The 27,570-nt window shown below is 41.4% G+C and overlaps 1 protein-coding gene across 1 annotated transcript; it reads right to left on the minus strand.

Moving 5' to 3' along the window:
- Positions 1 to 405: 405 nt before the first annotated feature.
- LOC125242058 (disintegrin and metalloproteinase domain-containing protein 10-like) lies at positions 406 to 25,846 on the minus strand. The gene is made up of 14 exons (XM_048150758.1): positions 25,684 to 25,846; positions 24,650 to 24,835; positions 23,807 to 23,925; positions 22,330 to 22,482; positions 20,819 to 20,894; positions 20,050 to 20,242; positions 18,304 to 18,467; positions 8,606 to 8,803; positions 6,581 to 6,689; positions 6,143 to 6,254; positions 5,722 to 5,871; positions 3,952 to 4,093; positions 3,012 to 3,175; positions 406 to 510 (listed from the first exon to the last, which is right to left on the minus strand). Exons 1-14 carry the CDS (start codon positions 25,844 to 25,846, stop codon positions 406 to 408), a joined length of 2,034 nt encoding a protein of 677 aa, XP_048006715.1.
- Positions 25,847 to 27,570: the final 1,724 nt, after the last annotated feature.

Raw genomic sequence — 27,570 nt, forward strand, 5'->3', positions numbered from 1 at the left:
TTTTTCCCGTACCTATTCGAAATAAATTATTGTCTACCTATCTATATTATTGTCTTAAGTTAGGTTATCTATTGCTGTTTTAAGTTCTCGTTGTGGCCAGCAATATATTCTGCTGTTAGATTTTTTATACTACGTCGGTGGCAAACAAGCATACGGTCCGCCTGATGGAAAGCGGTCGCCGTACCTATGGACGCCTGCAACTCAAGGAGTGTCACATTATCACGGTTCGCGGTAGTCCTTCCACCTTCCCTCTGTAGGTACATACTAAGTTTTGACTGATATCTCCTAATATTCCATGGTAGTTTTTTAGTTACCTTACCTACTGTCCTGCCCCCCTCGGAAATAACAATCACAAAGGTATGGCATGATCCTGTGTATAATAAAACGTCATGTATTTTATTTCTTTTATTTCACCATAATGAATACCGATAAGCAGAACACAAGTGAGGGTACTATTTGTATTGTATATTGTTTACTGTTGGTGTCTCTTTGCCGCATCATTGCCACTTTCTGAAAAATAAAAAAACCAATTATTCAAATCAATACTAGGTACTGGGTAGTATGTAGGAATCTAGGTATGATCCTACGTTCTTTTAAGCTACCTAACCATTAGCACAGAATATATAATAGTACAAGTACAGAAGGCCCACTGCTTTGATGTTCACGAAATGCCGCCTTTTTAAATACCTACAAAATTCTTACAAAGAAACGAGCCGCACGTGCGCGACGCCCGGCGATAGGGTTACCTATGATTCAAACGAATTAATACTCACATAAAATGTTATACTATTATAGTCAAGTCTTGGTTACTTTCTAGGTAAATATACTGTATTTATATATTTTTGTTCAAGTTCCAACATCACAAGCCTTATTGAACTTTTCTGTGGGACTTAATCAGTAGTAGATCTGTGTAAGAATGTCCTATATTTATTTTATTCAATATGTCTATTTAACTAAGTATTATTAGCCATTCCACACGCGGACATCGCTTAAAAAAACCTCGCGATGTAAAGTAACAATAGAAAGTGCGAACGTGCATTCCGTGAGAACGCGCGCCACCCCTGAGTAGGCCGCGAACTCGCGGCCGCCAGGATGTACTTGTAGCGCGGCGATAGAATCGCGGAGTGAGCCGCCCCTGCCATTAGGCTGCGTAGCCAACGGAAGACAAAAAGAGTTAAGTTATCACAGCGCAAGTGTTTATACCTTGGGTAGGCCGCCAGGAAGCACTCGCGATTTGCGAGTAGACAATAGACATTGGGTAGGTCATGGCAACTATGTGTACTTACTTACCTTTTGTGATGTTATGTGTGTAAATAATTCTCTGTTGTTGATCTGTATTTGTGTGTGTCTTTTATGTATTATTTTGCCATGAATAAAAATATTTCTATTTCTATTTTTTCTATTTCTATTTCAAAGTCCGATGACCGTCTGTCCGACGGTCTACATCGCTCCTAACTTCGTATTCGTACGGTCGACACCTCGCACAGTTTTATCGAATCGATATGTAAGAAGTGTTACCACTGTGTCCGGGTATAGGTTCGATCGCGGCCGTCCTTTCGCCTCGCAAATTAAGTTCGAAACCCCGACGCTGATGAGAGTGATGAGCGTAGATCGACACTCCTCGCACAGTTTTATCGTAAGATATGTAGGAAGTGTTACCACTGTGTCCTGGTACAGGTTCGATCGCGGCCGCTCTTTCGTCACGCAAATTAAGTTCGAATCGCAAACGCCGACGCTGATGAGTGTAGATCGACACTCCTCGCACAGTTTTATCATAAGATATGTAGGAAGTGTTACCACTGTGTCCGGGTACTGGTTAAACCGCGGCCGCTCTTTCGCCACGCAAATTAAGTTCGAATCGCAAACGTCGACGCCGATGAGAGTGATGAGCGTAGATAGACACTCCTCGCACAGTTTTATTGTAAAATATGTAGAAAGTTTTATTGTAAAATATGTACCACTGTGTCCGGGTACTGGTTAGATCGCGGCCGCTCTTTCGCCACGCAAATTAAGTTCGAATCGCAAACGCCGACGCTGATGAGTGTAGATCGACACTCCTCGCACAGTTTTATCATAAGATATGTAGGAAGTGTTACCACTGTGTCCGGGTACTGGTTAGACCGCGGCCGCTCTTTCGCCACGCAAATTAAGTTCGAATCGCAAACGTCGACGCCGATGAGAGTGATGAGCGTAGATAGACACTCCTCGCACAGTTTTATTGTAAAATATGTAGGAAGTTTTATTGTAAAATATGTACCACTGTGTCCGGGTACTGGTTAGATCGCGGCCGCTCTTTCGCCACGCAAATTAAGTTCGAATCGCAAACGCCGACGCTGATGAGTGTAGATCGACACTCCTCGCACAGTTTTATCATAAGATATGTAGGAAGTGTTACCACTGTGTCCGGGTACTGGTTAGACCGCGGCCGCTCTTTCGCCACGCAAATTAAGTTCGAATCGCAAACGTCGACGCCGATGAGAGTGATGAGCGTAGATAGACACTCCTCGCACAGTTTTATTGTAAAATATGTAGGAAGTTTTATTGTAAAATATGTACCACTGTGTCCGGGTACTGGTTAGATCGCGGCCGCTCTTTCGCCACGCAAATTAAGGGTCCCCCCACATCTAGCGTCTCGCGAGCGTCGCGTCGGGCCAACTGTATGGAAAAAAACGCCGCGTCGACGCGACGTCGACGCGGCGTCAGGCTTTGCCCATACAGTTGGCCCGACGCGACGCTCGGGAGACGCTAGATGTGGGGGGACCCTAAGTTCGAATCGCAAACGCCGACGCTGATGAATGTAGATCGACACTCCTCGCACAGTTTTATCATAAGATATGTAGGAAGTGTTACCACTGTGTCCGGGTACTGGTTAGACCGCGGCCGCTCTTTCGCCACGCAAATTAAGTTCGAATCGCAAACGTCGACGCCGATGAGAGTGATGAGCGTAGATAGACACTCCTCGCACAGTTTTATTGTAAAATATGTAGGAAGTTTTATTGTAAAATATGTACCACTGTGTCCGGGTACTGGTTAGATCGCGGCCGCTCTTTCGCCACGCAAATTAAGTTCGAATCGCAAACGCCGACGCTGTTGAGCGTGACGCACCAGCTGCCAATGGGCCACGCGCGTATGAGCGTCGGTCGACATGCGTCGCACTGCCTTATCGCTATGGTCGCTGAAATGATAACGTTAGATCAGCCGAAAATGTATAGAAATTAATCTGGTAACGAAAAAGGTTTCATACTACCTGGGACATTTTGGGAAACCTAGTGTATCTTGCTCAGCATCATGGACTCTATCAGCCTACCAATTTTTATCAAAATCGGAGACGTGATCCACATGTACAAACTTTTCTGGATCACAAAAGTGAATTGGTACGGCGTTCCTGATAGTTTTGGATACAAGTATTGTTTTTTCGGCTGAATTTAGTGATTAGATAACTCGGATATATAGGGAGGTTAACCAAATTAAGAGTGTTAGCTCTAAATAATTTCGATGCCATCGAAGAACGATTCCAGAACCAGAAACTAAGAGTGTGCCAGATTTTCGAACAAATATTCGCAAGCGGGCCACGTCAGAGGTCATACATTGCGGGCTTGAACAGCGATGTTTGACGTAGACGTAGCTTTACATAGCGCCCGCTCGCAGCAAACTTCACGCCGGTTCAGACTTATAGAAGACAAACTTACGGCCGGAATAGTCGCCAGGTTGAGGTAGCCACGTCAGAGGACTGACGTTGCGTGCTTGAGCAGCGATCTCCGCTGGGACATAGCCTTCCATAGCGTTCGCTCGCAGCAAACTTCACACCGGTTCAGACTTATAGAAGACAACCTTACGGCCTGAATAGTCGTCAGGTAGCCGCGTGAGAGGATTGACGTTGCGTGCTTGTGCAACGATAGTGCCTGGGAGCTCCCAGCAAACTTCACACCGATAAGTAGAAGACAAACTTACGGCCAGAATAGTCACCAGGTAGCCACGTCAGAGGACTGTCGTTGCGGGCTTGAGCAGCGATCTCCGCTGGGACGCAATACTGCTTAGCGCCCGGGAGCTGGCAGCAAACACCACACATGTTGGTTTCTTTGAGTCTGCCTCCCTATGCAATATTCATTATTAACAACCGCAATAGGAACATCATTTAGCACTCATGGGTTGTAAAAACGAAGTAAAAGTTATGCATGGTATGGGATGGTTCATGCTATCTGGTAGATGATGGGACTATATTTTGAAAATATGGATATTAATTTTTATAGCCGAACTAATAGAGTGGCTAGAGCATTTCCCTTGCGTTGGCGTCCAGTTTATAAATCTATGGCTACTGTTTTGTGCTAATGCTAAGAATGGTATCCGGATTCGTTTGAAAAAAATGTCAACATAATGACTTGTCGACTCAACGCAACTGCGCAGCAGAATCATTTTGTATAGCGCTGACTTGACGGCGATACTCAAAAGATGATATGAACTGTAAGTGTAACGGCCCGGCCGCCGCTCACCGCTGTCTAGGCTTGTGCCGTTTCGTTCGTTGATCGGAGCGCTCCGATCTCGTTCAATCGCTCCCACGAACTAGTTCGCTCTTTTAGGTCTTTTGCTCATTTAGTTCAGACAGACCAGTGACCACTGCGGTCGGAAAGATCAGAACGAATGGGACCAAATAGTGTCAAAATGTCAACAGATCCGGGCCGAAAGGTTGTAAGTAACCGAAGTTTAATATGAAAACTTGACTTTTTTTGTTGCTCTGCTAAGTAGTTCTCGCTCTCGGTCGGCGCAGTCACACACTCGTTCTTGATCCAAACCGCTCGCGTTCGCCGATCCTATACTGAACTAAATGAGCAAAGACCGATTCTCAGAGCACGGAAAGATTCAGTTCATTTCGGTCATTGATGGGATTTTATTCCTAACAGTTCATAGTTCGTGAACGACACAAGCCTACCGCTGTCGCGCTTAGACCGATGTCGTGGCTGAGCCGTAAGGCCATTTTCACATTATCCGATCCGATATCGGATGTCGGACCGACATCCTACATCCGATAAACGCTTTCGATAGTGTCGGATGTCGGACTGTCGGTCCGATAAAACGCATTGTTCCAAATCAATAAAGTATGATTTTGTATCAAAAAATATTTTAAAAATGGTTTATATTTAATCATTATAAGCACTATATCCTAAATATTATATTGCAAAATTAAGATAACGAGCATAAAAAATACTCAAAGAGTGTCAGGCAAAATAAATAATTTTACATTAATAGACGCCATTTTTGTCACGCACACTACTACAAACGTATATATACATTATATACGCACACAAACAAATATTATCGGCCGACAACTGGCGGGGGGTCCGGCATGCCAAAAAATGTCGGAAGCGTCCTGCCGATATCGGCAGTTCCATGGTGCCTCGGACAAAAACTGTTGTAGGAGAGTGCCATCGGCATTAAATCCGCAATTTTTGCGTTTTATATCGATTTTTAGTAATAATGATCTATTAAATACATAAATGAAGACCTGAAAGCGCATAAATCTTACATTTTCCGTCCTTCCTACATCCGATATCGGATCGGATAATGTGAAAACGGCCTAAGGCCTAAGTGGACGCTCGGTGCGGACCGTTCGGCAGGGAATGAGCGTCCAAACAGCGTTGATTCAGGACACAGCTTAGCAGCCCACCCCGCTACGCGCACAATATGAGCTTGCAATCAGGCCTTAATCTAAGGAGAAGGAGATACCATTGTCTTTGTCGTGCATTGGCACTCTCGAAGCCCCTGCGATGCGCACTCAGCAGCGTGGCAACTGCCGTCGCTGAGGCAGCGCCCGCCCAGTCCGCACTGGCAGGACGCCTCCGAACAGGCACACACTTGTTGTTGCGTCGTACAATCCTGTTGATGGAGAAAATGTGTCAGAGGTGAAAAGAAGTGACAATCGTTTACGGGAACAAACGCTCATTAGGGGCATAGGGTCTCGGAAGAATCTTCCACTTTTCACGATTCTGGGCGACTAATTCAAGCTCCTTCCAGCCTAGTCCACTTGCTGCGCTAGCCTCCTTCTACACTGATCGCCTCCACGTGGTACAAGGTTCGTCAACGACGTCTACTGATACCTACTTAGGACTTTTTGGGTCATCACGTCAAGTAAAAGATGAAGACTTACAATTCCGAATTCTGTGAGGTTAGCGAGCTGACACTTGCTCGTGCAGCAAGGACCTTGAGAAGGATGGCAGGCTGCCGTCGGGGCCACGGCGCAGCCACTTTTGTGCAGTGTTCTGAAAGAGGAATCCAATATACAGTTAAAAATTAAGTATTCTCCACATTAGCTAAAATACACAGGTCCCGAAAGATGGCTATACCATCCGATCCGACCCTGCGTTGCCCCGATAAAATGAATCCCTGCAATATTGACTACATGTATATCTAACTTCTTCGGGTCATCTTATATTATCTCTGTAGCTCGCTGGAATGTAGAATTAAGCAATTTGGCGCTCCACTAGAAAATGCGAGCAATCGCCTTTCTTTGGAGGTTTTTTGGTCATGGTTTCCTGGTGTCATGCGCTTTTTTCCAACGTCAATAGAAGTAGGACAAAGTAATAACCCTTGGTCGAAATGCTCCGCGCCGCCGGTCCGAGGAGTGCAGCAGGGGTCGCTAAACACGCAGCGAACAGGCAGCCCGCAGTCGCAAGCTTCACCCTCTTCAACTATACCTGCAAATAGGGATCATTAGAGGTAGGTTATATTCCTTCTTGTTGTCAAAGACCTACTCACCGGAATTGTAGGTGTTATTTTTAGGAATGCAACTGACTTGTGAATCACCAATCACCAGTTGAACTAACTCATGAGAGAGGTGAACTTAGATATTGTGATGGTTTCCTCATGACATTTTTTTATGAAACGCAAACGAGCCTTAGTTTGAATTGAAAACACGGACACCTGATTGAAAGCAGGGTTAGCAAATGTTAGATTGGGTTAGATTCTGGTGATCTGATCATTGGTGGTGGTTATCTATACGCGCAGGCCTTGCGGCCACGGCCCTGATAGTCACCGTAATACATTTTTAATTAAGGTTGAAGAAATATAAAGTGAGGCACAAACCCAGAAACAAATTTGAAAACCATTGGCTCTTTTTATATTTCATCGGCGTTAATGGTTGGTCTCTCGCAACCATGGAGCTTAAAGCCCAGCAGAACTAACCATTTCCGCAGAAAGGCTGCCACTCCTCATAAAGACAGTGGCTGACAGTGTCCAGAGTCGCTGCGATTAGTCGTTTACTGCAGAACGTGAACTCAAAATGTGATGGGCTGTCTGCAGTAGAACGCTGAGCGCTCATGAGGAAGTTTATCCTCACCGACTTCTTGGCGCAGATGATTAACGTGACACTTGATCAACACTGACGAACGCTGGGTACAACCAGGGGCGGCTCACTCCGCGATTCTATCGCCGCGCTACAAGTACATCCTGGCGGCCGCGAGTTCGCGGCCTACTCAGGGTTGGCGCGCGTTCTCACGGAATGCACGTTCGCACTTTCTATTGTTACTTAACCTCGCGAGTTTTTTAAAGGTTCATATGCGATGTCCGCGTGTCGAATGGGTAATAATATACTTAGTTAAATAGACATCATGAATAAAATAAATACCATAGGACATTCTTACACAGATCTACTACTAATTAAGTCCCACGGAAAAGTTCAATAAGGCTTGTACTGTTGGAACTTGAACAAAAATATATAAATACAGTATATATACCTAGAAAGTACCCAAGACTTGAATATAATAGTATAAAATTTTATGTGAGTATTCATTCGTTTTAATCCATAGGTAACCCTATCGCCGGACGCCGCGCACGTGCGGCTCGTTTCTTTGTAAGAATTTGTAGGTATTTAAAAAGGCGGCATTTCGTGAACATCAAAGCAGTGGGCCTTCTGTACTTGTACTATTATATATTCTGTGGTACAACGCTACTCGCTGATGATCGGCTGAAGCCTAAAACTAGTCTGTGATCAGTAGAAATAACCATTCTCGCTATGAACTAGGGATGTCACGAATGTCGCATGTGTCACATTCGCGAATGCGAATGCGAATGCGAATATTCAGAATGCGAATGTGCGAATGCGAATGCGAATGCGAATATCGCTGAATTTCATAAAAAAACAAAATAAAAACCAAGCAATCACCAACAACCCGCTAGGTAAAAAAATTAAAATGCTTACTATTGGTCAAAATGCAGAGTACGAACTTCACGCCGTACGAATTTGACCTATCTGCGCATGCGCGAGTCGACAGTCGACAAGTAGCAATTGGAGCGGCCGGCGCGGGCGAGGAACAAGCTGCGACTTGCACACATTCGCATTCGCAAAACATTCGCATCGTTTGAAGCGAATGCGAATGTCAATGCAAATGTTTAAAAGAATGCGAATCATTCGCATATGCGAATGCGAATGCAAATATTCGTAACATCCCTACTATGAACTCGCCACTCAAAGACAGTGGCTGAGAGTATATTATTATCCACAACCTTTCGCCGCCAATAATCTCACACTTGAATGAGTGATGATACTGATGATCTGTAGGTACTTAAAGTACTGTCTCCAGCAGAAACTAGTCTGAAGTTAATAAGAACTGACCATTCCCGCAGAAAGGTCGCCACTCCTCATAAAGACAGTGGCTGACAGTGTCCAGAGTCGATGAGATTAGTCGTTTACTGCACAACGAGAACTCGAAGTGTGATGGGCTGTCCGCAGCAGTAGATTGCGCGCCCATGAGGAAGCCGCGGCATTGCTTGTTGGGGAAATTGTCGTCGTGGTGAGCTCCGAAGCTGTGGCCTGCGAAAGAAAAAGTTTACTGTAAATTATGAAAAGGTATACAAAGGCTCTTGAGGCGTGGATTCTTGAGCGTGGCACCTAATGGGCTCATTTAACGGACACAGAATATATGGGGTAAAGGCACCACCGTCTAATTTGATCTCAAATAGACCGATTTGAATGATTCATGTTTTTATAAAACAAGAATTTACTGTTTAATTTTTGAAAAGAATAAACCTTAACTTATTGTTTGTTATATAAATATTTCGTTAAATATAATAAAATGGCGTTTTTGCCAGTACTCAGCCCCCTGAGCACCAATATACATTTCCGCAATATTATGGTTCAATATTAATGAAGATAAGCTAGTAGTATCTAATGTTCCTATAATAACGTTATCGAGTATGCCGCTGGATATTTTCTATTTTTTTAACCGTCGCCTCATATCTCAAGAAGGACGGTTATCAAGTCGTCTGTATGTTTTTTTTATTTTTTTTATATATATATTTTTTTAATGTTTGTTCCTCGATATCTCCGTCGTTACTGGACCGATTTTGAAAATTTTTTTTTTGATTGAATGTATATGCATACAGATTGGTCCCATTTTTAGGGTTCCGTACCTCAAAGAGGAAAAACGGAACCCTTATAGGATCACTCGCGTGTCTGTCTGTCCCTCTGTCACAGCCGATTTCTCCGAAAGTACTGGACCGATTTACTTGAAATTTGGCACACATATGTAAACCTGTGGCCCAAAGACGGACATGTAATTTAATTAAATGAAATTTAATCACAAGGGCCACTTTTGGGGGGTAACATTGAAAATTAAAAATCAAAGTTATTAAAACTATATTGTGTTACATATCAAATGAAAGAGCATTTTATAAGCATTTGAAGTATATATTTTTTATTTTTTTTTATTTTGGTAATTTAGAAGTAATTTAAGAAAATACGCAAAAAATGACCATTCCCCCCCCCTTAACTCCGAAATTACTTAGCGTAAAATTTTCAAAAAAATACACGAGATAGCCCTCTACCTGTAGATTACAGGAAAACCTATTAGAAATCTACAGTCAAGCGTAAGTCGGACTTAAGAGAAAAAAACTCAGATTACGAATTTCACTCACTGCCGCTGCAAGTAGTTACTAATCGTCTTAAAATGTTGTAATCGCGTTGGACAGGTATAAAGAAATTAATTTCTGTTTCGTTTGTTATAGAAATTGTTAAAAAATAAAATCATTTTCCAAAATGACTTAAGTTCCTACTAAAAAGGAGGCGCTTAAGACCGTTTAGAACTTCACTGACCATAATATTGCCCACATAGGTCCAAAAAAAGGTGTATATATACGAAAACAAAAAAATTGTGCCATCGACAACCAAAATCAGAAGTCCATTTTGCTTTATCTCTTATCGTTTCCGAAATATACGCGAAATCTAAGTACGAAATTTAGTGTACGTTGCCATTACATTTCGTCAGGCGCTCCTGACCTGTTTGTATGGAAATGTCGAAATCGGACTCGCACTTGACCAATTTTCATAGAAAGTTGTGTTTTATTATAGTTTTGAAGGAAGTTTCTTGTTTTTAACCACCAACGCAAAAACGACGGAGTGTTTTATAATAATTTAAGGTTTGACGCTTGACATGTCTGTCTGTGGCATCATAGCTCCCGAACGAATCAATCGATTTTGACTTAGTTTTTAATGTTTAAGGTGAATTCGTCGACAATTTTTTGTACCACGTAGGTGGGAAACAGGCATACGGTCTGCCTGATGGAAAGCGGTCACTGTAACCTATGGACGCCTGCCACTCAAGGAGTGGCACATGTGCGTTGCCGACTCATTAGAAACTTGTACAAACCTGTACTTAGAAGGGGCCTGGGTGCCGACGACTCAAAGGACAATCTATTGTCCTAATTAGTTCCGTAGGTCCTCCCTCGTTGAGCTCTGGCTGCCTTACTCACCGGCAGGAACACAACAATGAGTAAGGTCTAGTCCTATTTGACCGCAGTCTTTTGTAAAGCGGAGGTACTTCCCCAGTTAGACTCTGCTCTACCTTAGATTATATTCAATTTAGTAGAGTTATCAGTCAATATATTCAAATGCAGCGTCATCTATTTTTACTTTCGACAACTTTTCATGTGACTTTCCATGCCTAAAGGTTCACACAAGTCTCAAGTCGCGTAAATTACTTAGTAAATTTTGCCGAGAGATGGCGCTAAATACAATAATGCTCATTAGAGTACCTATACTTCTAGCCAAATACATTATATAACTCGCCGTCGCGTCTCATCGCATCGTCTACTTCCATATCGATAAGGTTTGATTTCGTATGCGTCGCATCACCGTCGCGCGACCATCGCGCAACCGTCGCCCACGCAAGCCACGGCGTCAATGGTTCGCATGGAATGGCTTAGATTTAAATCTCAAAAAGACTCACTTTGTGCATTTTAATCTTTCGGGCCGCATGACCACGCCGTTGATAGTTCATATTAATGGGAAAATACTTGAATAGTGCGGAGCGTTAACAGAGCATTAGTATGAATGTATAGTCCCGTCTGGCAGAAAGCATGAAACTTGGCATGTATATAGCTTATAGGGTTATAAGAAAATATTGAAGTAGAAACACGCCGAGGTGTCAAGTCGCTAAGAGCAAGAAGAAGTATTGCATAGATTTCATCGAGGGAACCGGCCCCTTCCCCTCCTCTTTGTGGGGAGTAGTCACGTGCGATTTCATGACTATTGGGATAAATCGGATCAGTTTGACCCAAGGAACAATTTTGCCAAGCAGCATCGCCACAGGCAAAAGTGCAAAGTCGCTGGCCTTACTTATCCAGCTACTGGTCACCAAACACAAATATGGCAAAGGTAAAATGAGCATAGTTTGAAAATTATAAGTTCTAGCTATATACTTCCAAAGACAGTATTGTAGAGAATTTTATAGAAAATATACTTCTCTTAGACGTTATTGTTGTAGCTTTTACGGTTTTCATGGAAATATAAAAAAACTGAAAACAGGGATACAAAAGTGGGGAGGAGGGGAAACATTGACACCTCGGCGTGTTTCTACTTCAATTTTTTCTTATAATCCTATAAGCTATATACATGCCAAGTTTCATGCTTTCTGCCAGACGGGACTATAGATCAGGCATCCACGACTACAGATCACGGCTTAAAATGGGACCAGCAAGTAGATAAACTGTGTGATAGTCTGGGCAGTGCGTGCTTTGCCTTAGGTCGAGTTGCAAAGTCTGTGGCTCCAGAAGTAGCCTGGACATCCTATTTCGCCACTGTCCATTCATTAATACAGTACGGTGTGGAGCTCTGGGGACGTTGTGCTGAATGGAAGAGGGTCTTTCGCTTTAATAAACGAGCTATCAGGATCGTTACTCAGGTACCTGTAGACACCACGGCCAAAGAACTCTTTAAAAAATAAGAATCCTGAGACTGCTTGCAATAGTTATCATGCGGGTAGCCATTTATGTAAGAGAGAACTTGGAAGCATACAAAACCAGGGGTGGCTGACTCCGCGATTCTATCGCCGCGCTACAAGTACATGTCAGCGGCCGCGAGTTCGCGGCCCATTCATTGGCGACGACCTACGTGCGGCGAAATAAAATGCAATGTTGGCTGCTCGCGTACGGTCCGTTTGTTAATGAAGGTAATAATTTAGAATGGCGGTATTTTGTGAACTTCAAAGGAGTGAGCCTTCTGTACTTGTATATATTCTGTGACAACACTAACAACATGTGTTCCAAGTACAACACTTTAAATGCCGGAAAGTTAGTAGGTATCGACCGTATATTGGCGAAATCCAACAAGTTAACACATGTGATGGACCCTGCCGTCTATAATAAATTGTCGCAATATGTGGTTGAAGTACCTAGAGTGTCGAACTTTAAGTATTGCTTAAAAAATAGGCTGGTCGAGCACCCGTTCTACACTTATGACAATTTTTTTATTACCTAATTAGAAAAATATTTTTGTTAATTTTTTATGTGAATATTGCCTAACTTTTTGTAATTTCAATCTTCTGTCTATTTATTTTCTAAGTATTATTGTTGCATGAATATTATTTTTTTAAATCAAATCTTGACGTGTAAAATGGCGTTACAAATAAATGAGTATGAGTAGTATTAGATTATTTTGACCATTAAAAGTTTGTACGGAACCCTCGGTGGGCGAGTCCGACTCGCACTTGGCCGGTTTTTCTCAGAACCCAGTTCTGATGATGGGATCCTGGAGAAATCGAGGGAACTCCTCGAATCTGAAAGGCATACAATACATATGGTGATTTTTGTGTTTTTAAAGGAACAGCATGCATTTAGGTACGGAACAGTGACATTTGGTGCAGTGGAACTGCTGATGATGGCCGGAAAGGAACTCTTCAAATCTGAACGGCACGCTTATAGTGACTTTGGTATTTTTATAAGAACAGCATGCACTTTCGTCCAGAACAGTGACATTTGGTGCAGTGGAATTGCTGATGATGGTCAGAACCGAACTCCTCAAATCTGAACGGCACGCTTATAGTGACTTTGGTATTTTTATGAGAACAGCATGCACTTTCGTCCAGAACAGTGACATTTGGTGCAGTGGAACTGCTGATGATGGCCAGAACCAAACTCCTCAAATCTGAACGGCACGCTTATAGTGACTTTGCCATTTTTATAAGAACAGCATGCGCTTACTGTGTACTTGTGTAACTGGTTTTAGGTGTAATCAGTATCTAGTACCTTAAATGTTTAGAGAGTAAGTTGTTCTTGTAACGTAGGTTAAGGCGCCATATGTAGAATGGTTTATACAATAAATGATTTTTATCTTTATCTTATCTTATCTTACGTCTAGAACAGTGACATTTGGTACAGTGGAACTGCTGATGATGGTCAGAACCGAACTCCTCAATTCTGAACGGCACGCTTATAGTGACTTTGGTATTTTTATAAGAACAGAATGCACTTACGTCCAGAACAGTGACATTTGGTGCAGTGGAACTGCTGATGATAGTCAGAACCGAACTCCTCAAATCTGAACGGCACACTCATAGTGACTTTGGTATTTTTGTAAGAAAAGCATGCATTTAAGTTCAGAACAGTGACATTTATTTAGTTATGTTTGTTAAGCATATTGAGTTTTCAAGTCAAAGTTTGTCAAGCTTCGATTTTTTATAATATAATCGGATTCATGAGGAATTGCGGAAACTCCTCAAACCTTAACGTTATACGTATATTCATTTGTGTTGCCATCTAATAATTAAAGCATTAAAAGCAGTTTTAAAAAATACTTACACATTTCTACATAATCCAACATTCGCAAGTAGCTTTCACCAGAACCCGAAAGGCGACGGTTTTTTTTTCTTAAAAATTATTTAACAACAGCATTTATTAAATTTTGATATAACAACACTGCATGGTCTTTATCTGTCAACTAGGGAAAACCCGATTGCGCGCGCAGCAACGCAGTTTCTCAGTCCCTGATAACCCGAGAGGGATTTCAATGAGTCAACAGTCACGTGGTGCAGCATTTGTACCATTAAGCGCTTGAAGCGCTTATAGAACAGACTGGAAATACATACAGATAGAATGGAATTTCTGCGACGCGAAACGAAATCGAAACGCCGCAGAACGGTAGTCTGACTCTGTCGCGCTAATATGCAAGAGCGACAGAAATATCTAAATAGCTACGAAAGAGATATTATCGTAAGCGTTTGTGAATTCGGCTACGCACATAGCATACTTATTGCGAGGTCTACAGTCTACAGCTAACAGGGTCAGTTAGTGAGTCAGATATACATACATAAATTACATGCGAAACATCACGAAAACATTTTTCCCCTCACTAGCTCGGAAACACGTTTTTTTCCTTTAATACCAGCGGGTTAAAGCGCATTTTACCCACTAGTGGGTAAAGTACTTTGACCTTGAATAAAGTCAAATTACCTGCTTTAAAATTGATAAAAGTAGGTGAATCTAGTAATAAAGATGATTTACCACCTGTGGAACTACTGGAAGCAGTGATAAACGCATTTTTTGCGTTGTAGTTTCCTCGCTATAGTGAGGGGAAAAGTTTTGTGTTACACTCGGGTGCAAATGTATTTTACTTCTCGTGTGTTAAAAAACTCGCAAGTTCAGGATTCTATTCTCGAACCACTCGCTTCGCTCGTGGTTCAACTATAGAATGCTTTCACTTGCTCGTTTTTCAATTCCGCACTCGGCGTTAAAATACAACTTTGCCCCCTTGTATAACAAATAACTATTACTTCTTGTGTGTTAAAAAACTCGCAAGTACGATAAAATATCAGACCGTCCCTATCGCACTTACAAATAGTGCGATAGGGACGGCCTGCTATTTTATCGTCTATCGCGCGACCATGCTTCCCGTGCAGGATTCTATTCTCGAACCATAGAATCCTTTCACTTGGTCGTTTTTCAATTCCACACTCGGCGTTAAAATACAACTTTGCCTCCTTGTATAACAAATAACTATTATCTTTCATAAAAAAACTCTAAATTCACATTTTATGTATTAAATATAATAAACGAAATTAAATCTAAGTAATGTTCAAGCGCTGAAAACGATTAGCGGTTGCTCTATCGTGTATCTGTCATTTTATGTTTCAGTGAGAAATGAATCAAATATATATGGACTGCCTAGTAGATGTGATGTTTTTGTGTCGACTTAAATAAGATATATTATTATTGATTTCTTCACTTCGACTGAAACTTTAGAGAAGACTAGTTCTCCGTCGTTGATGTGTCGTCGTCGTGATGCATATGAACGTAAGTATTTCAGTCATCCTCCTTGCGTTATCCCGGCATTTGCCACGGCTCATGGGAGCCTGGGGTCCGCTTTGACAACTAATCCCAAAATTTGGCGTAGGCACTAGTTTTTACGAAAGCGACTGCCATCTGACCTTCCAACCCGACGGGTAACTAGGCCTTATTGGAATTAGTCCGGTTTCCTCACGATGTTTTCCTTCACCGAAAAGCGACTGGCAAATATCAAATGACATTTCGCACGTAAGTTTCGAACTCATTGGTACGAGCCGGGGTTCGAACCCGCGACCTCCGGATAGTAAGTCGCACACTCTTACCGCTAGGCCACCAGCGCTTCGAACGTAAGTATTTAAGTATAATACATTAATTGTTTTTATCTTGTTTCACAAAACGACATATTTAAAGCGAGGGCGTTTATAACGTTTATTAGACCCTGAAGCGGAGGATTAAACTCTTAAATCTCAAGTGGAAATTCCTAAGTATCCCTTATAACTTTAACCATAAATTATAGTGTAATGGCATATTAGCCACTTTCCGTGTTTAGCAGTAACACAATAGTTTACTGCGACATAACGCATATTGCTTGGTCAGCGACAACCCAAACATGCATACCGTTATACAATAAAGAATTCATTACTCTACCTACTACTCGTGTCTATCATTTGACGACACCTAATACCACAGATGTCATATATACGATAGATTAAGCAAACGTATCTACTTAGCGTGTCAAATGAACTCAGTGAAATCCACTGAGTTGTCCGTCTTTACTCGCAGCTTGCAGCTTTCGGGCGTCAATTTTTGTAAGTTGAAGTCAACCAAAACATAAAAAATGCCTCGTTACGTGATATTCAATTGCAACATCACAAAAATTATGAACAATCAAGAGCCTGAGACATATTTAAAATTACAGGCAAGAATCAACTTCAGTACAAAATTTGACACGCTCGGCCCCTATACAAATATATGAATTTGTTTCTTCTATCTAAATTAAGTTCTGTGCCTAATACCGTACTTTCATTTTATACTTATGAGTAAATTTTGATTTGTGTTACAGCAGCACCATGAAGTCATTACCATTTATGGATACCGTATTAGCATCGAGCAAAATACTAAAAGAAATAAATGAAATTGAACTACCAAACGATGAGGAGATAGAAGAATTATTACAACAAAGATATGGAAGAAATAACAATAGAAAAGATAAGATAGATGAAGAAAACACAGACGAAGATGATGTATCAGAATGCGATCAGTTTGGTATTGAAAATCTATGGGATGCTTTGATAAATTCAAATGAACCTTATGATAATACAGTAGAACAATTAAACAGAATATTAGATGCCATTCCTAAAAGACTGAGCACACGATCACGTAAAGAAGTTGAAAGATTTGATCAAAGATGTCACGATAAAAAAGAATCAGAAAAGATTGATAAAATATTAAATTCTCCTTTGGCAGCTACTGATATTGACCAGGTTATATTGATGGAACGATTGGAACAAACGAGAGATATGATTTGGAATGAAATAAGAAAGAAAGAGAGGCAAGAAAATTGAGATGGCGCAAACACGGCTGTAAATTGATTAAGGATGTAATGGGAGATGCAAGTCATGCAAGGAGAAACGTACTGCACCTTAAATATTTGTTACTTATTTTAGTAGGTACACTAGGTACCTACCTACAAGTTTTACAAAAGCTACAATCCAAATATTTGTTACCAAATACATATTTTATGTTTTTTTTAAACGAGTTTTGTTTCATTAATGTTTGATTAACAAAAGCCAGAACAGATATTATAATACAACATATTTATTTGTGCGAAATATTGGCAAGAAAAAACCATAAGGCGCGTATATAATGTTTTATTTTATTTTATTTAAAGTTAATTATACATATATGCCACTTACAGACTAATCCAACATGTGATATAATTCTATAATTCTGTTGTCTGCTAATTCCTCCGTTTTGTATAAGTACATATTTAAAGTTACATGGGTCGAGTCGTTACATTTCGCACCCAGTGGCCCGTTTCTCGAAAGGTACAAGCCTTGTATTACAAGTGCGCGAACTGTCAAATTGTATGGGTTGTCATGGAAACACACTTGTAATACAAGGCTTGTACCTTTCGAGAAACGGGCCACTGGGTGCGAAACCGAATAGCACAAAGGCTCACGAAACGCTATTTCTATCGCTCTTGCGTAATATTGGCGCGACAGAGCTAGACTACCTTTCGCGGCGTTTCGTTTTCTTTTCGCGTCGGAGAAATGCCATTCGGCTACGGGACCGGGTCACACTGGCCGTGGCCACGGAATAATAATGTCCCATCAAAGACGAGCCTTGACTTACCAATCTCTCATCATTAATTCGCTTCTACTCATTTCCTCAAAGGTTGACTGGAAGAGATCCCATTAAGGGATAAGTCCGCCTACATTGTATATTACTGACTCTGTAACTGTGTCTCTTTTGTTTCCTTTATGTACAATAAAGCTTATACATACATACATACATCTCATGAGCAAAGCGTGAGTGCAGCAATCCGCTCTGGTACTCGTTCTCGTTCGTCGCCGCTAACAGTAGAGCTGTGCGATGGCAAGCGTGTTGAAGAATCGTCCGAACTAGTTAGACTCACAACTGCCTTGACTTACCGATCGCATGATCATGCATACGTTGCTCGACGACGCGGCGAAGGAACGCTATAACTATAACTAACACGTTAGACGCACTGATTTACTGCAGTGACGCACTTACCAATCTCATGAGCCAGCGTGAGCGCAGCAATCCGCTCTGGTACTCGTTCGTCGCCGCTGCCAGTAGCGTGCGCGATGGCAAGCGTGTTAAAGGATCGTCCGAACTTGCGGCGATCGCAGAGCCCGCCTGCTGAACCGCCAATTCCGCCGCCAAGCGATGTGAAGCTGATGACAACTTAAAGTTAGATCTAAAAAGCAGTAGACTTACAATAGTTATTTTCCCCTCACTAGCTCGGAAACACGTGTTATGTCCTTTAATACCAGCGGGTAAAAACGCATTTTATCCACTAGTGGGTAAAGTAATTTGACCTTGAATAAAGTCAAATTAACTGCTTTAAAATTGATAAAAGTAGGTGAATCTAGTAATAAAGATGATTTACTACCTGTGGAACTACTGGAAGCAGTGATAAACGCATTTTTTGCGTTGTAGTTTCCTCGCTATAGTGAGGGGAAAAGTTTTGTGTTACACTCGGGTGCAATAGTACATTACATCAGAGGCCGGGAAAATCAGGATTTCCGGCCAAGTGGGTATATACCCGGATAGGGATACGAGGCCGGGAATCCGTTTTCACGCCGAGGCATGTATAGTGCTTTTCTCAAACATACAATGAAATAAATAAAAAATGCTCTAAAGGACAATATTTTATAAAAAAAAGTTACTTTGCAGGCCTAGGCCTAAAAATAATATGAAATCCCTTTACAGTCCTCTCGAGTTGTTGCGCCCAAAAAGCGATACTTCCCAGCCCATTTTAAGGAACGTAAAGACAATATTTCATTGCATGTTTGAGAAAATGTATTTTAGTTCTCGTGTGTTAAAAGACTCGCAAGTTCAGGATTCTATTCTCGAACCACTCGCATCGCTCGTGGTTCAACTATAGAATCCTTTCACTTGCTCGTTTTTCAATTCCACACTCGGCGTTAAAATACAACTTTGCCCCTTGTATAACAAATAACTATTGTTATACAAGGGGGCAAAGTTGTATTTTAACGCTGAGTGTGGAATTGAAAAACGAGCACTTGCTTCCACTTGGAAGGGTTCTATAGTTGAACCACGAGCGGAGCGAGAAAAAAAATACATTTGCACCCGAGTGTAACACAAAACTTTTCCCCTCACTATAGCGAGGTAACTACAACGCAAAAAATGCGTTTATCACTGCTTCCAGTAGTTCCACAGGTAGTAAATCATCTTTATTACTAGATTCACCTACTTTTATCAATTTTAAAGCAGTTAATTTGACTTTATTAAAGGTCAAATTACTTTACCCACTAGTGGATAAAATGCATTTTTACCCGCTGGTATTAAAGGACAAAACACGTGTTTCCGAGGTAGTGAGGGGAAAAATAATTATTTTGATTTGTTCCCTAGTTGGATAGATGGCAGTAGCACTCGCTATATCGTAATCCTGTAAAGGGAGATGCAAGCACACATTGCTTGTATTGATGGAGTTGGTCAAGGGCTCCTAACGTTTTAGAGATAAGTGAGAGAGAGATTTTCTGGAGCATTCCATGGGTTGTGTCGTACAAACGCATAATATTTGGTGGGTTGCGATTATTTATTAATAAACTATTTTTCACATTTCCTTAAATAACGATCCTTTTAAATCGGCTATCTTGCAGAAAATTCGCGTTTGCACGGGAAAACTAGTGCAAGAGTAAACTATTTCGTGAAATACTCCATCTGCCGGTGAACTTGGTCGCATTTTCTTTCGTGTATGGTATCTATTCCAGTTTAAGTCTTTTAACTTACCTCAGACCAAGTGTCCTGTTCTGAAACGAATGTCCAGAGAACGCTATGCCAAGACAGACCTCGCCCAGCCGACGCAGACGCGAAAACCTCTTGAGATAGGTTCGGCCGTCAACGGAGTGGTCCAGAGCGTTACCGAACACTCGTGCGTTTGTGTCTTTTGATGCCAGGACTAGGATGTACTTCACTGAGAAACCTGAAACACCTTTTTACTTGATCTGTTCTATATTGATTTAACCCTAGTGTTAAAATTTTGAAAAATGCCCCGACCGCGATATAGTGGACCGATTTTCATGAAACATGGCTAAGAACACTCCCGACTAACTCAGCTTTCAAACAAAAAAAAACTAAATTGTAATCGGTTTATCCGTTCGGGAGCTACGATGCCACAGACAGACACACAGACAGACAGACAGACAGACAGACAGACAGACATAGACAGACAGACGGATACGTCAAACTTATAACACCCCGTCGTTTTTGCGTCGGGGGTTAAAAAGTGAATAATCATGCAAGATACGAAGAGTAGAGACATTTGTATATCAAGTTCTCGGTTCGAAAAACTTGCACAACTAAAAGTCTGCAGCAGTCTGTCCGTGACCACGAACTTACTGTGACCTTCGAAACTTCGGGTCAAATATAAACAGAAGTGTTGCCTAGCGATTAAGTGCCGTTTTAATTCTGAAATTATCGATCTGTTCTTTCTCAGGCTGTCAGTTTGGTGAGCAAGTGGTCAATGACTTGGTGAGAAACTAAGAAATAAAATCCTCACCGATGTTATCTGGCATACCATCTTCGTCGAAGTCTGCGTTCCTGATGATGATGTCCGCTTGAGCCACCGCGTGGATCTGTAGTATACGAAAATGTAAATCACGTTATGAAATTACGAAAATGTAATAGGTAGGTCTCATCGAAGTGAAGTATGATCTTTAAAAGATTGCTTTCATGTTATTAGTTTTTTACTTCTATTACGTAATTTACCTACCATGAGACTCGGGTGTGTAATGATTGGTATAACTTTTTTTGGTATAGTAACATTTGATATAACAACATTTGGTATATATTTAATGGATATAATCACTCATTTGACATAATTAACATTTGGTATAACCACAAAATATCTACTTTTATTTTGTATAATCATTATTTCGCATAACGCTTATTTATAATAACCGTTATATGGTATAACTATCTATTGATATACGACTAGTATAATGTAACTAGCAAACTAGGGTTGTAAATAGAAACAAAACCAAATGTTTTTTTCAGAATTGTGAAAAAAAACATGAAAAAAAAACCGAGCACCTTGGTTTTTTTTCTAAATATGTTTTTTTTTTTCAGATGAACAAATAATACGTCAATAACGGTTCTTCGTGAGTTGTAACGTGTTTCAATAACAATAACGTAAATTTTAATTCAATTAACATTTAGTATACAAACGTTTATTGGGGAATCCCCGATGCTGCGTGTAGCGTGGAGAGGCGGTGGTGTTGCCAACAGTAGAAAGTGATAACTACCAACAACAAAAAAAACTGTTTTTTTTTTCACGGTTTTTTTTCATGTTTTTTTTTTCAAGCCAGAAAAAAAACCGTTTTTTTGCAACCCTATAGCAAACAGTATAAAACATTTCATGAATTAATTTAATTCTTTTTTGAAGGGATCACAGTTCTAACCTAACCTAACCTACTTTTCTGATAGCAGTACATATGTTTAAGGGTCACGTTCTAACCTAACCTAACCTATTTTTCTGGTAGCAGCGCGTTGTGTGTAGGGGTCACAGTTCTAACCTAATCTACTTTTCTGATATATGATGGATCTAATTTATTGTACATTTTTTTTCATTCTAACTGTGCTTTAGAAAGAATTTGTTTTATAGAATTTATTTATTATCGGAAATAGGCATTATACTCAAAGTATGTTATAATAAATGTTATTCGAAAAAATGATCATTAATACTAAATAAGAATTATACAATTTGTTAGTATATTATGTGATGTTATATGATTCAATAATTATATCAAATGATGGTTATAACGACTAAAAATATATCAAAAAAAGTTATATCGATCGATACACACCCATGAGACTCACAGCGTGGTTGAGGCTTACATGTAGGTGCTTCCTTGTCGGTCCTTAGGAGCACCTTACATGTCCTTAGCCATTTTGCCATTTTGGGCCATGTTGTCTCCCATTTCACACCAATTCACAAAGTGGCCCAATGTCTTGTCAAAAGACTCACGGCCTGGCAGACCCTGGTACTAGTCTGGTTTCTCTGCTACTTACCATGCGGCTCACAGCGTGGTTGAGGCTACCATGTGCGTCCTTATCGTAGAACTCCTTATCAGCCAGCAGCAGAAGGTCACAGATCCTCGCTCGCGCCGTGCCTGGAGGCGGGTCTTCTGTCTCTAGCATCGCTTTTGCGTCGAGGTGGGGATGCTACAAATTAGTAAATGTTAGTAGCCTGAGTAGACGCTCGGAGCGTTTGGAGGAGTGGGCGAGCGTGGGTCCACCCTGTGCAGCGTTTGATTTAGGACACTTGTATAGTCCATTTCAAATACGAAGGCCCGATTGCACTCGAAACATAACAATAGGGCTCATAATGTTTGCCTTTTGTTATCTAATTAGGCCCACTTCAAATTGGCACGCGTCGGTGCAATCTTTTTGTCGGTGCAATCAGGTATCTTTTGTTATCACTAATCCTATTGTTAACGCTAATTGACCGTCTCAAGTGCAATCGGGCCTTCGTATTTGAAATGGACTATATGAGCTTCAATTATTTGACATGCATGTCGCACGCCCAAAATGAGTGTGCACTCAGGGTGGCTAGCCGAATGGCACAATCGCTCACGAAACGCTCACGAAACGAAGCGCTAGTAGATATCTATCTCTATCGCGCTTGCGTATTGGCGCGACAGAGCCAGCGGCGTATCGCTTTCGTTTGGCGTCGGAGAAATGCCATTCGGCTACGGGGCCAGGTCAGGCCTTAAGGTCATTTATACTTTTACATTAGCTTCTTCTGATTATTTACTGGCTCTACTAGGGATGGACATGGCATAATTAAAATCGTATTCTAGTCAGGCCAACTTGTGTGTACTTACAGATGTAATGCGAAATGGGTTTCCTTCGTATTTCTCCGAGAAACGTTCGTATTTTTCATGCTAGTTCACTCAATGTCAGTACATCTTGTACTGAGACTGACTGAAATAGCATGACACGTTCGTTCGTTTCCGTAACAATACGAAGGCAAATCTTTTCGCACTCCATCTGTATAGGTATTTTGATCTACAACCAACTTTATAATGCGCTAGTATTTTTTCCACTTTTTTTTTTTTTATTTATTTATTTAATTATAGATACATTTTAGGGTGCTTGCTGGTATTCTATAGCTAAGGTGATAAAATCTACCGAGTAGGACTCTTAATTTACTACATAAATGCTCTATATGAGAAGACCATGAAAAGTTTTCATCTATTTTCATACCGAGGTAAGTGATGATTTAACTTATCTTTAAGCTTAATACCATCGTTTGACGTTACTATATACTTGATACAAAATTAAACTATTTCTCTATCGCTCGAATATCCAAGAGCCATCTATACTCGCCGCAATACTAACTGGCGACTGAAGTCGTATTGCTATCTGTTTCATGCCAATGGAGACCCAGTGAGATAGAGAGGAATAGTACGTTAACATCAGTCGCCACTTTAGTAGGTATTGCAGTATAGTTTTCCCTAGTACAGAATGTCAGTCACCTGTTCACCTGAGCAAATTGGCGGCGCGGTCGAGCCTGCTGGCTCACGAAGCTACCGTCTTCGAACGGTCCAAATATCTTGTGCGGGTCATCCCGGTTGTATGGGTCTGCGTACATTGTGCGGTTACCTGGAAGATATGATTAGTTTTGGTCTTCGATTTGACGCTTTATGCCGTCTAGAGTAACCTTTTAGCTGGTTTCATTGTCACGCGGAGCGATCCGCACGAATAGTTTATGTGAAGTTGATATGGTCTATGGATGAGAGGAGAGTAACGAAGAAAGTATATGAAAAAAGAGTGGAAGGGTCAGTTGGAAGTGGAAGACCTAGGCGAACTTTTCTTGTTCAAATCGGGGAAATATTGCAAAAAGGCCAGGTCAGAAGTACTCGAAACCGACGAGCGTGTATGAGAAACGTTATGAAAGTGTGTGAAGCGAAAGTGATTTGTCAGTATCGTAGTAAATGGAAATCCGTGATCTCTGCCTACCCTTCTGGGAAACAGGCGTGATTGTATGTATGTATGATATGGTTTTCCGCGCGGACACATCCGCTTTCTCGGTCGTCCGCGCGTGACAATAAAAGCAGCCTTTGAAAGGCAAAAAGGTGACGCTTTATACTGGTGTACATAACGTAGTTTTTAGATTTTGAAGACTCCCTTGCAACAATACATCATCATCAACAATACATCTTTGTGCTTTCTTATTCTTTGTTATGCCTTAACATTTAGGTGACACTGACATTTTCCTTTCGTCTTTGGACCTACGTCTTGATCGTGGTTTTATTCGATGCTAATTCTAGCGATTAGATGGAGTAGGCTGTTAGCATCAGCAAAAGTGCTGTTAGGAAATACTTACCCAGATGCAGGACCCCGTAAAAATGCCCGTCTTTCCCGATATATCCCTCAGCTGCGCCGGCAGATGGCGACACCAACGGGAACCCAGAAACCAATTTCACGTTGCCAGGTATGAATGCCTCGATCGGTCGTTCGTCTATGTCTGGCTCAAGGTAAATACGAGACAATTTTGTGAGCTGGGATGATCCTGAAAATGGTTAGCAAAGGACAGGTCAAATAAAATGCTATTTAATCTGGAAGCCCTTACAGCCGGTGTACAGTTGCCGACAACATTGACAGTGTACTGTCAATGTTGTCGGCAACTTGGTCTCACGGCGAGCAAAACATAGACTACTAGGTACTAGGACTAGGGAACAAGTCAAGCGCAAGCATCGTCACAATTTGTTACCTGGATATATGCTCGCAGCGTGTACGGTTTATTTGAATATTGCGACCAACAGTTCCGTATGCCTCCCCACTACGCAGTAAGTCGCCCAGGCTAGGCCTTACTTAGTACGTCACTACACGCTAGCCGTTCATTCGAATGAACAAGTGGCCGGGGGGCGCCCCGCGCCCTCCTGTGTAGTCGCGTAGCACGTACATACTATTCTTCTGAGTTTTACGTAGAGTATTAGTTAAATAAAGCGTAGGTATTTTGTCGTTTTGCGGGCAAGTGAAGGATCTGTTACGTTAGTAACTTATTAATAATCTGTGCTCAGGCGACCGGCGACTCAGTACCTATAAACGCCTACCTGAGACCTATGCGAACACCGAAGTTCACGAATTGCGACTATTGCGAGCATCTTTCTCTTCTTATAAAGTAAATTGGCAGGGACCAAAACTTGAAAACTTTATTTTATTATTATAAATGGGCTTTACTCTTGGTCACAGACTAGCTAAAGGCCTAGACGTGGCCTACGATGGAGTGAGCTCGCCTAGAAGATGCTTGTTCACCCTTGATTTGAAGGAGGGTTATATGAGCTCGGAAATATAGCCGCCGGGCCCGCCGGCAAGGAATTCCACTCCTTGACAGTGCGCATAAGAAAAACAACTTACCTATTGGCACCATCTTCAGACATAGCAAGTGTTGCTCGGCACCAAACCTAGCCTCAACGACGGAGTACCCCGGCACATTGCACCAGAAACTGTAACTGCTGAGGTCTGCCTCCTCGCCCATAAGGCTCTTGATGACGAGGAGCAGCATCAGCGACACGCACATGGCGAAATTTTGAATTTTTGGATTGTTTACACTCTAAGCTTCATTGTCAATTGATGGTTGACAGAGGAACTGTCTTTTTTAATTGTTTGTGGTCAAAATGTCGTGAGTTAAAAAGGTGGAGTGTTTTAAATACGGAAAGTCAACTCTGAGAGCTCTGTAAGCTCCTTCAGCGGCTAGATAATTTTGAAACAAATCTAATAGTGACACAACAAAAAATTTTATATAATTGTTGAACCTGTTCACCAAATTTGCGCGAATCGGTTGAGAAAATGCGACATCAAGTCCATTAAATTTGGCGTTTTCTGGACCAGAATGACTTTGTTGACAGCTATGCACCTGGCACATTGTCAGAAAGAAATTCTAACCAAACGAGCTTCTAAAGAGGATAATAGGAGAACCGCTGGATAACCGGACTTACTTGTACGAAGACCAAGTTTAAAGGAATACCTTCGCTTTTCAATGAGCTGCAGTACAGTGCCTATTCAGGTAAGTGAGTTACTGAGTGCTTATTGTTATTGATATGGTCAGAGGTCGGGGTGTAAACTAACTTTGGTTTCTCTACAATAATTGCCTCTTCTAATTCCATTGGGTGTATATCAATAACTATGCCTCTCTTATTTCATATCGGGGCTGGAAACCGGTTGCTAGTTGTTACCTACGCTCTGCTACATGTACGATTGGTGCTGCCCTCATTTTGTAGGTTTTTCTATGTTATCTTATTAGCCAAATTAGTTCCAATGGCTGCCAGTAGCATTAACGTTGGACATTCTATAAGATTACGTTCAATTTAATCGCCACTTCTAGGGCATGCTGTTGCCTTGTATGGCAGCTATATCAATCAAATCCGTAAATCTCGAGAAAATATTGCCAATTGGTTAACCAAGTCATGAACTGTTGTCAGACACAACTTCGCTTTCTTAGCGTCTTCAGAAGTATTAGAAGAATTGCATGTCGTAAGCGACATTCTCGTGGAATGCCCCTTCCTCACTCACGTTGCCAATAGGTATCTACTGATTTGGAATTATTAAAATCATAAACACATAGATTAATTCAGATTTTATTATAATTAACGCGGCATAAAGTAACTGTTTGCAAAAACAAAATGAACTTCTATAGTTTATATGAACATCTATTTCTTAAAAACAAAGACTCATTGCCCTTCACACATATTCAGTCAAGCGCATACGATACTTAGGCCTACTTGCACCAACCAGCACTTAACTCAGGGTTAGTGGGCTACCGGGCTGTCGTATCTGTCAAATTCCATAAAATGGTTGGTTAAACCTCGGGTTAACCCACCATTTTCGTTGGTGCAAGTTGCCCTTAGTGATTTTTTGCAGTCGATTTTTGACGTTTTTACTGCTCCACATACATACCTACATAAATAAATACATATTATAGGACACAGATTGACTGAGTCCCACGGTAACCTCAAGAAGGTATGTGTTGTGGGTCAGACAACGATGATGTTTATTCTTCATATCACACAAATAAATGCCCCTCCCGGGTTTCAAACCCAGGACCGCGCCGCGGCTTGTCAGTCAGGGCCAGACCGATAGTCATTACATGAATTAATCGTAAAGATGCGTGAACTGTATGATAACTATGAGATATGTTGCACACATAGAGAGCATGGCTGTGGGCAGGCGCAGGTCCAAAGGAAGCAGCCGCCAAGCTTTGCGCAGGAGTGGCCGCGCTTCCACGTAGCGCAGGGTGCGAGCGGA

The sequence above is a fragment of the Leguminivora glycinivorella genome, unplaced genomic scaffold (genome assembly GCF_023078275.1).
Source record: "Leguminivora glycinivorella isolate SPB_JAAS2020 unplaced genomic scaffold, LegGlyc_1.1 Scaffold6, whole genome shotgun sequence".
Lineage (NCBI taxonomy): Eukaryota > Metazoa > Arthropoda > Insecta > Lepidoptera > Tortricidae > Leguminivora > Leguminivora glycinivorella.